Raw genomic sequence first — 10,852 nt, forward strand, 5'->3', positions numbered from 1 at the left:
GACAGCCATGGTGACGAACGCGAACGGACCACCCCGAAGCATCCAGACGGACATACTCTCGTTGCTCGTTCGACAGAGACGAGCAAGCTGGAGCGGGTTTTACGCTGCTCTGTTACGGGATTACGTAAATAGGATGCACCCAGCGGTTGTTCTTTTTGTTTCTAATAAATCAACACGACCACCGTGAGCTTTGGCGACGCGCGACCAAGCAGGAGGTAATTTTATGTGTCGATGGGATTTCAGAGAGGAAGACGCACCACTTAATAATAACAATAATAATTCTTTAATCAACGGGTAAAGCAATCGTGTTAAAACACAGTTGATAGAAAAAACAGCGAGGTCCAGTCGGCCTGACGCGACTCCAAAGTCACCTGAAATTGATCGATGGGTTGATCGAGACCATATTTGGATCGATTCGAGTATAACCATGGAAAGAATTACAACCGCATTCGACGTACCGGGTGAACCGATCGTGTGACCACCACTCTCCGTGGCACCAACGAAGAATGCATTGATTCTCCCAAACGCGAAGAGAAAATCATTTTTTAATGAAGGCTTAGGAGCAATAGCGTATAATGTACGTACCGTTTCCTCAGCGATTCGAATAATGAAATGCTTTCGGTAACGCGAAACCACTTGTCGTTCGGTTTCGAACTAAGTGCAACAAGTGTACTCGAAACGATTGTCGTTAACCGAACCTGAGCGTAAAATTGAACGAGTATCGACTTCGATAATGCGAACGGTAATATCGCGGTGTCGCTTTTATCTTTGTTCGTGGTTCGTCGGCCCGTGAACCCATAACAGCGAACCATGCTTTTTGCGGTTCGCGTTTCAATTTATATTTACCGTGCTTCGCGTTTCTCTTAAAAGGCTTTTCCACCCCCGAGTATCGACTCTGTTCGCGAGGAGCGAATTGACACTCTGGTGGCCGCGCGATATTCGATATCGGATTCGAGGAATTCGATATTCGCCCTCGCTCGTAACAGAGTAAATTGTCCCTCGACTTATCGATAAGATACTTCTCGACCACGAACAGTGATCGATTGTCGTTTCTCGCTAATTGTCGACAGGGACTCGAAATATTAATTGCCCTTAAGTTCCTGTTATTATCGATCGTACCAAGACTTTGGTGGATCGATGTTTCTACGAGAAAATAAATATTAAATCGGAAACAATTGCGCGGGGATTTCGTTGTTCCCGTAGCGTTGGCCGACTTCAGGAGATGGTACGCGAAAAACTAGCCTGTCATGAACGGATTCCAAGCACTTCTGACGTTCTTCTGCGTCCTCGTGACCGCGGACAGTGATCTACTCGATAAGTACACGCGCGTCCCCGGAAACGTATATCATGGTAGGTAAGTGCATACGCGAATCGCAGAGGTTATCGATCCACCGCTGGAAAATCCTCGAGAGTCGATGCACTCTCGTCTCGCGTCTATCAGAGTTTCCTCCTAGATTCCGTCGTGTCTTTTGGCTATTCTGGCCACGCGAGGACCGGCGTTTCGATCGAAAACTCCACCGTATCTTTCTCGTGCGCGTTCTTTCGCTGTTAAGACGCGCGTCGCCACGGAACGATCGCTCCCGGTCCAATCTGGATTTACGACGCTTTGTCTTTGCGAACGGGTGCGCCATTCGCGATAATAGATAGATAGATACGTTGATTTATTGGCTTGGGATCGTATCTCGTAAGAATTCGAAACGGTAACAATTTTCGAGAGACAAAGGCAGCGATATTAACGCCGTTCTACCGCGTAGCGCGTTTAGAAACATAACGACAACGAACGGAACGCGAAATTGTCTTCCAGCGGCGGAGTTGCGTCGTTCACGGAACGCCCTTTGACCGAAACCTCTTTCTTCCGTGATATTTACCGGTTCAGGTACACGAGAGACGTCCACGAGCCGCAGTTCCTGATACCGAGACGGGTGCGCGAGGATGGTAGGTTCGACACGTACCGTCTGCCGAATTTCTACGACCGGCGGGAGACGAACGAGCGCGGAAAGAGGTCGACCGAGGCGGAGGAGAGGGACCCCGAGGCCGATAAATTACACCTGGTGCTGGCTTTCAACGGGATCGAGCACCACGTGGAGCTGAACCCGTACCACGAATTCATCTCTCCCGACATGGTGATCGAAACGCGAGGCTCCGGTTTCAGGAGCAACCTGAACGAGGCGGTGCGATTCAAGAGGGCCCCGGATCGACAGTGCCATTATCGGGGCTTCGTCAGGGGCCACCACGCGTCCAAGGCTGCCCTGTCATTGTGCGACGGCGTGGTTGGTACACTCCTCTTCCTTTTTTAATTTCGTTCCTTGCCCCTTTCATCGGCCACGGCTCCAACATCCATCTGAAACAAACGTTATCGGTTGCATTGGTTTACGTCCAACGAAATCTTTTAGCAAAATTCGCTGAACGAGGTCGCAGCGTTGGTCTCTCCGAGGCAAACGGAGCCTCTTATTACGCGTTTAATCGCGATGCAAATTAATATAACGTTTTGCATACAGATCGCCGCCGTTGCTCGCAAACGTCGTCGATTCGGCGAGCCGATTGATCGTAAATTTTTTATTGAAACGAGCCGACGCGACGTCGCGCGCCCACGTTCACCCGGACCGTTCGCCGGCGATTCAGAATACCGGATTCACGGGTAATTCAACGGCGCTCTTGCCGAGAATTGTACCGAAATGGCATGGCCGAACGGCGTGCCAGCTTTCAGCTTGACGCAATTGCCGCGACGCGTTGCGAGACGCGATCTGCATAATCTCCTCCTCCCGTTGACAACTAATTCTACTCGTCGTAGGGGTTCGTTGAAAGCAACGCGATGATGGGCCACTGTAGATGGTAATTCGTAAACATGAATTTCAAATCGCGTCCACGCGTACTTTTCCACCGATCTGCCCGAGCGAAGGGACGACAGGTAGGCAGAGCCCACGAAAAGAACGAAGATTAATAAACCTCGGCCAGCTTTTAACAGATCGGTTCTCGTTCGTCGTTTAATGAGAGAACATTTTATTTCTTAACAGAGATCTAGAGAAGTTCGTATCGGTGTTGTTGATTTTGTGGCAAGTACCAGAAATTTGCTAGACTGGCATTGACAATATCAAACCGAGAAAATCTTTAGACAGCGTTGTCTATTTATCCTGAGCGTGAAAGCGATAAAGTTGGTTGATCAAGTAGCCGCGTAGGGATCGGATCGGCACGCATCGCGTTATTGAATCGGTAAATTTTGTCGAATATCGAGGCACGCAGGCCTCAGCGTCGAATAGGCCGCAATTTCCAGCGAATTACCGAGAGGTAGCTTGTTTGCACTCGGGGGAGTGCGCGGAACATTCTGAATTATACCGTTAGTTCTATCTAGGATGAATGTTGCACGCGCAACCGATCCCTGTAATTGAGATCGGTAGATTGTAATTTCCATAGCCCTGCACGTAATATCGTGATTCGCGGGGCGAAATTCGGTACGGATTCGACCTTTGAACGAGTAGGGAGGCGCCGTGCTCCATCAAAACGCGATTGTTGCGGGGAGCACGCTCGCCGTTTTGCGAATTAATGCTCGCCCGGAAAGCGAAACTCCAATTACAAGTTCGGCGTTAATCGTCGCTGATTCGATGCTCGTTCGCCCTCGCCCGCCGCGGCTTTCTTTCGCGAGGCTCCATTCAACGTCTTATTTACAATAACGGTGATTAATGAGAAGGATAAATGCGTGTGGATCGCGTGCAGGCCGGTTACGTGCAAACCAATCACGGTCGGTACTTCATCGAGCCGGTGAACGAAGCCGATGCGGAGCCGGACGGCCAACACGTTCACATCGCCTACAAACGAGACGCCCCGCACGAAAACGACGCCAAACACGACGACCCCTCCAAGTGGCATTGCGGGACCAGCGGTTAGTTTCACCAATTTTCTTTTCTACAAACTGTTTCTCTAAATACACAACGATTTTGACGAACGCGTCGATCGTACGAAGCTTGGGAAACAAAGATAACGGTGAAACGAGACGAATATTTGTAACGGAAATATAAAAAAGTAAAGTCACGTTCGTACGAGTGCAATACGTTACCCGGAGCACGCTCGAAACATATCTTTCGCGTATACCGTTTTGCGTTGAAAAGCGATCGTGCAGGAACCGCAGCTTGAGAGGCTATTACCCTAACCCCGACCAGACGTGCAATTTTTAGGCCTTTTTTAATAATTATCGATGTCAAGATATTTGATTCGTTCCCCGGGGTAGATAACTGGGAGGCCGCGTGGGCGGAACAGTTGGCCAAACGACAGAAGCAGCTAATGCAGGATAATTCCGTGGATGCGAAACGAGAGTCGGTCGCTTCTCAGACTCACAGTATACATCGGTATATAGAGATTGGATTGGTCGCGGACAGGAGGTTTCTCGACTTCCACAACAACACCAATTACGAACAGTATCTGTTGACGATCATGAACATGGTGTCGGACTTTTATCACGACAGCTCCAGCGGCAATCAAATAGACGTTGTCGTCGTTCGCATGATATTTTTGGAAAAGGAGAAGGAAGAGGTAATGGAAAACTAACGAAAGATTCGTCGTCTAACACACGTACTATTTACGATAGTATTCTCTCATAAAAATCGTTTTCCCGTAGATAGATTTGATGATTAGTCCCGCAGCGGAAAAGACGTTGGACAGTTTCGCCGCGTGGTCGCATAAAATGAACCCGCCGGATCCCACCCATCCCAATCATTACGACATAGGTGTTCTCGTAACCAGGTACGACTTTAATTTTAATTTCAAAGGATTACGATTCAACGAACGACCGGTTCATCGTGGAGTCGTACTCGTACGTTTGTCGATTCTCTCGGGAAAATTTGTGTTTCAGATACGACATTTGTTCGGAAGGGACGAACTGTAACTTGATGGGTTTGGCGTTCGTGGGAACCGCCTGTAATCCCAAGAAGGCAGCCTCTATCAACGAAGACAGCGGGCTGCTGCTTGGAATCGTAATTGCCCACGAAGTTGGTCACGTGTACTGTCCACGCACGTTCCTTTGCTAAGCTTAATCCTTTCGCTGTTATCTACGTGCCCATAGGCGTTCTCCGAACTAGCTTCTCTCGCCTCGTTGGCTCGTTTAACGAAGTCCCGCGCGTTCCTTTCGTCGCGTTCTCTGCGAAAGCTCGGTTCGAACGACAAACCGACGTTTTAACAACGAAGGGGTTAATAAAGACGGGACTCGAGACGAAGAAAAAGAGCTTCCTTTCTCAAGGTGCGTCTTGATTCCAGGATGGGCTGCTCGCACGACCAGGAAGACATCAGCGGATGTCCCCCGCAAGACAAGGACGGAAGTTACTTCGTGATGTCGCCTATCGTCTTCATTTACACGGTCCGGTGGTCCAAGTGCAGCAGAAAGTTTATAACGACGTTACTCGAGTAAATTGTTCGACGCGTTTAACGATTCTCCCCGTTTCTTGCTTTCTTCGATTGTCAATGGTGCTCGTATCGATTCGTCAGGACCGGCCTGGGCGAGTGTTTGAACGACGACCCGAAAAACCCACCGGAGAAATTCAAGTACCCGAACATGTTGCCCGGTGCAATGTATGGCGTGGAATTTCAGTGCGATATGATGATCCCTGGATCGGTGGTGTGTCCAAACTCTGCGGTACGGTACAACCTTTCTCGTGAAAACGCGTACCATTCGAAAATCGGTCGGGGAAAAATTATTTTTTATTCGTACTTTCTAACCGTGCGCCGGACTGAAAATATTGCACGTTCGGATTTGCCACCTGTGCTGCGGTCGCGTAACATTCTGCCGTCGATACTTTTTACTAGGAATTTAAATACTGGCTCGCGGTAAGCGTCGATCGAGATACCAACCGATTTTACGAAATAGTAACGGAGGTAATATATGTCAGATTTATTCTTACGAATCCGGGATCAAGCAAATCACGATTTTAATTGTTTGTAGTATTTCGTAGTTGTAATATCAAGCTCGTGAACAATTGTACGTATATTTCAACAGCCGAATTGCAACCTTCTGTGGTGCAAGTCCAATTCGAGTTGTTTCTCCCGCGGGACTCCCATGGCCGACGGAACGAAATGCGGCGAGAACAAGGTTCGTAGAACAGACCTGTCGGCTGCAAAGTCGACGATATCAATTTACACGAATGCAATTAAATTAGGATCCAAGACTACGATATTTTTAACATATTTTATAGAAGAAGCGTTAATAACATCTCTCGTATGCGTTCTTCGCGGGTGTTTACGATAGAAACGTACGAGAGAAAGGGGCCTGGGCGATACGGAATAATTCAAAATTTCCGTCACGCGAACTCGCGCAAAAGCGCACAAAGCAGATCCGGACACAATGCTACCGTAAACAGGAAATATTTGTACGAACAACAGCCCCCTGCAAAATCTCGAATCTGTCGCGAGAAGCAAAAGCTATTGTACGGGGGCGTATATTATACTCGTAGCTGGTATCACTCTGATAATTCCGTGAATGTTGATATTAACTATAATTGGTTCTACGAACCCCATAGAACCGTACAATGCGTTATTTGTAATTCTTAGTATTCGAAATATGTCGGTGTTTTCCTTTCGAGGAGAAAAAGCCTTGCTTCAATTTTGGTACATTGGTATATTACTCCAAGATAGATAGTGAGGCGATGCAAAGGCGGAGAATAAAGAGTTTGCGTGTTCTCAGTGGTGCATCCACAAGGAATGCGTGGATATAGGGACTCGACCAAAGGCAGTTAACGGCGGTTGGGGTGCATGGGGTCCCATGTCGAGTTGCAGCAGAACCTGCGGGGGTGGGATCAAGATCGCCGAGAGGGAATGCGACCATCCGGTCCCATCAAACGGAGGCAGATATTGCATCGGCATGAGGAAGAAGATTGTCATTTGCAACACCCAAGTAAATTATATAAATTATCCAGGTAAATCTATACCTGACACGTTTATCCGTGTCGTCTGGCATATTTAGGGAATTATAATAAAATTTCTTTTCGAAAATCGACTATTTTCTAATCGTGCAGCCCTGCGATATCGCAAAGCCATCGTTCCGTGCGGTACAATGCTCGCTATGGAACAAAGAACAGGTTTTGAGCGACGGGCTCCATCAATGGTTTGTTTACATCAATCCGAAGGTTGATCCCTGCGAGTTGTACTGCATCAACGAGCAGCACAACTACGTCAAAATCTCGCCGGTAGTAAATGATTCGACACCCTGCACTCCCGGAACGAATAACATGTGCATCGGGGGCACATGCAAGGTAACGGAACCTTTTTCTTAACGTTACTTTTCGTAGACGAAATATATTTCTAGTACGACGTCCAATAGAGTCGAGACTTTTACGATAACGTCGTTACTTTGGAATCTATTCGAAAGGGGCACTTTACGATCTCGCAAAGATCCGTGTGGTATATCCAACGGTAACTAATATCCTAAAAGTATATAGTAACTGTATGCGGAAGGATTCGTGTCCTGTTTGGTAAGACAAACAGTACGAACTCGGCTATCTACGAAGAGCTTAGCCAAACACGAACCATTTCGCAAAATCAAACATCTACAAACTCGTGTAAAGTCATACGTGATACGCTCGTAAATACACATTGGCGAAGCATCCTTATGCGTACTTTAAAAATGAAAAATACACGACAATACACAATAAAAATATACAAAAATAAGTGTTCAAATATGTAATTAACTTTAAATTGCTCCACTAGCGTACACTTTGAGTTTTCCAAAACTATAAGCGTCGATACAAATACCGACGCGCCTGTATGTTTTTTGAGTCACCGGTGCCAGAGGCTTAATTAATAGCAATCTTGCAAATTTTTAAACGAAATTGCCAACGATTACACGTTGCTTGGTGGTAATTATATAGTAGCGAAATCACGTACCGACGATACCGGGTTCGTTAGTAAGTAATATGACATCGATTAAGGGGTTCGTTGTATCCCTATATTATAATTAAAAGGAAATTTTGGAATTGCACTTTAGGCGGATATTTTATAACACAATTACGAATCTTCCGTACTCCCGTCAATCGCGAATATATTAAATAGTCGGAAGGTAAACGTAAATACGTATGTTATTCTAGAAAGTTGGTTGCGATTGGCAGTTGGATTCCAACGCTGTCGAAGACAAATGTGGCATTTGCAAGGGCGATGGTACGAAGTGTAAGAAGACAGAGGGTCTCTTCGATACAATAAACGTGGACGAGCGTAAATTATATCCCTTTTATTATGAAACTTTTCTAATCGGAAACTCTTATCGTTGTAAAGCATGGAGGCTGTCGTTGAAAGTTGAAAGACCATAATGTATTAATACTGAGAATACTAGAGAAACGTAATACATGTTCTAACGATGTACGTAACAGGATATTGGAAGGTAGTGACGATTCCTAAGGGTGCACGCAGCATTCACGTGTCGGAAAACAAGCCATGCAAGAATAGCTTGGCAGTGAGACTCGAGAAAGATAAAACCTACTGTTTAAACGGGAACATGTAATTACTTTCATCGATGCATTATAATTGAAATTAGTTGAGAATTAAGTATATCGGTTGCGTATTGAACGAATAAATGTCTTTAACGATTATAGGACCGAAGAACGAAGCGGCGATTACCCATGCGCGAAGGCTCTCATTATTTATTTGCACCCCCAGCCATCGCAAGAGCAGATCGAAATAAAAGGACCGATAGACGAAGACATTCGGATAGAAGTAAGTCGCATGTTGTTCGTAGTTTCGCCTACGTTTGTGAAATATTTATCGTTCGATTTAATTGCCTCTACATGCACGTATTAATAGTTTATTGTTGCAACGATTGCAGTACGTGTTCCATCGAGTGATGGAAAACCCTGGTGTACGATATTCGTATTCCATAATGACGACCGATACGACGTACACCCCGAAATACATATGGGATTTCGTAGAGTGGTCCGAGTGCAGCGCGAAATGTGACGGCGGTACAATGGTAATTAGAACAATCAAATCCTGTCGATTCGTTTAAGTTTGAAATGAAGTTTAAATCCTGTCAAATGGCGACGAGTATGTAGCTTCTGAAAGAATTTAAATTCTTTCGGAAAGCTGCTAGTGTTTCAGGTACTCAACTTTGTATTTTATCCGGTAACTTCAATGCGCGATTACACTCGCCCGTAGAATCACTGATATATCTTGATAGTTCAGCGTATCAACTTACAGATGACTACGAAATAGATACGGTTAAAGCAGGTGTTCCAACTAACAGGTATTCGTGTCGGTATCATGCTTCAGCGCGTCTTTTTCATCCACGAACGCGCGTATGCGTTAATGTTTCCTGATATTTCTTGCGTCAACCATAACCGACGAATAGACAAAATGTAAACGACTCTAAATAAGTAAACTAACGATCTCGTAGATTGCTAGAGTAATCCCCGCAGAATCCGTTTATTTTTCTGGCTCAACAAGCTTTCAAATATTAATCAATCGCGTTTGGTTAAACGTTTACACGAGAATCTATTCCCCTTCGATATTTTCGCGCTTTCTCGTTTTTTTTTTAGCTCGTTCGCGTTTACTCTACCGAATCACGGAACAAACAATATCGACGTAATTGTTCACGGACAAATTTATGTCGCAAAAGTCTATGTAAAATTTTATTTTAATGAATACAGATTTCCGAGCCATCGTGTCTCGAAGAGCGTGGTGGAAAAGTTACTCCAAGCTTCTGTCAGGGTACACAACGCCCGGAACCGAAAAGCCGCAACTGTAATACGACGCCATGTCCTGCGAAGTAAGTGCAATTACAAATTGAATGATATACGTACTGAAATCGATATAGGCAAACCATGATCCGATCGAATCGAAGACACGCGATCGAAGCTCGTTTGTAGACGGTTAGATACAGTATTTATTTTCTTTCTCACGATTAATGGAATCAGAGGCTGATATTTTAGGCCTAGTTTACTCGTTGTACACTCTGCGAGAATGTGCTCGGTTACTGAACTAACATCGTCGATATTTGAAGGTGGCGAGTGAGTCAATGGAGCAAATGCAGCGCTTGCGACGGTAAAAAGGGATTTAAGCATCGGAAAGTGCAGTGCGTGAGGCCAGCTGCGCGTTCCGGCGAAGACGACGTCCAAGCAAATTTGGACGCGTGCAAAGGTCGCGTGCCCAAGCAAAAAGAAGAATGCGTAGGTAAGAACGTCGATAATTACTTTCGAAATGGTACTTTACGATTCGAACGACCACCTTAAAAAGTTACTTTTACCACTATCCTTTGCATCGTACTTGAAAGCTAAGATACCGTTCTCACGGCATTTCCCACCAGGGAAGAGGCCGTGCAGGAAGAGCTGCCCAAAAAAGGCCCGGAACGCGAACGAAGAGCTGGGGGCCGCGAAAGAAAAGCAGTCGATGTCGGCGGAGGACCGGACGAAGAGGGTCGACGCGTTCGTGGATCTGAGCATGGCGCGGTACTTGGAGAAGGTATCGCGCGAGGCCGACGCGCCGGACTTCCGGCAGCTTCTTCGCGACTGGTCGATCGTCCAGGAGGAGAAGAAGAAACGCAACACCTGCGTTTCGGAGAGAAATTTCACCACACCGAAGCCTGGATCGATCGTCAAGGACTCGGTGCCGATCGAGAATGTCGTTCTGATCGAGGCTCCATACATGGAGGAGAACCTTCAATCGAATTTGTCGGACAAGGCGTACCAGGAAACGGGCGACCTCGTCGGCATGAGTATCGACACCTCTCGCGAAAAGGTTTACAAGGGCTCGCAGGCCGTCCAGAAAATCGAAAAGCTCACCTTTCCGAACGGGACGCCTCCGCCATATTCCCCCCCACAGAACTCGACTTACGATCGCTTGGCGAGGATCGTGGACGACGCGGATCAGTGAAAACCGACTATCGTTC

At 46.4% G+C, this 10,852-nt stretch overlaps 1 protein-coding gene across 1 annotated transcript; it reads left to right on the forward strand.

Moving 5' to 3' along the window:
• Positions 1–1,247: 1,247 nt before the first annotated feature.
• On the forward strand, positions 1,248–10,836 carry LOC143345022 (A disintegrin and metalloproteinase with thrombospondin motifs 7). The gene is made up of 18 exons (XM_076771725.1): positions 1,248–1,354; positions 1,877–2,270; positions 3,712–3,877; positions 4,223–4,524; positions 4,610–4,734; positions 4,844–4,990; positions 5,245–5,391; positions 5,473–5,617; positions 5,981–6,073; positions 6,665–6,874; positions 6,996–7,232; positions 8,064–8,187; positions 8,343–8,469; positions 8,565–8,685; positions 8,795–8,938; positions 9,615–9,733; positions 9,968–10,137; positions 10,271–10,836. The coding sequence occupies exons 1-18, from the start codon at positions 1,248–1,250 to the stop codon at positions 10,834–10,836; spliced, it is 3,444 nt and encodes a 1,147-aa protein (XP_076627840.1).
• Positions 10,837–10,852: the final 16 nt, after the last annotated feature.

This window comes from Colletes latitarsis, chromosome 1, assembly GCF_051014445.1.
Source record: "Colletes latitarsis isolate SP2378_abdomen chromosome 1, iyColLati1, whole genome shotgun sequence".
NCBI classification, from domain to species: Eukaryota; Metazoa; Arthropoda; class Insecta; order Hymenoptera; family Colletidae; genus Colletes; species Colletes latitarsis.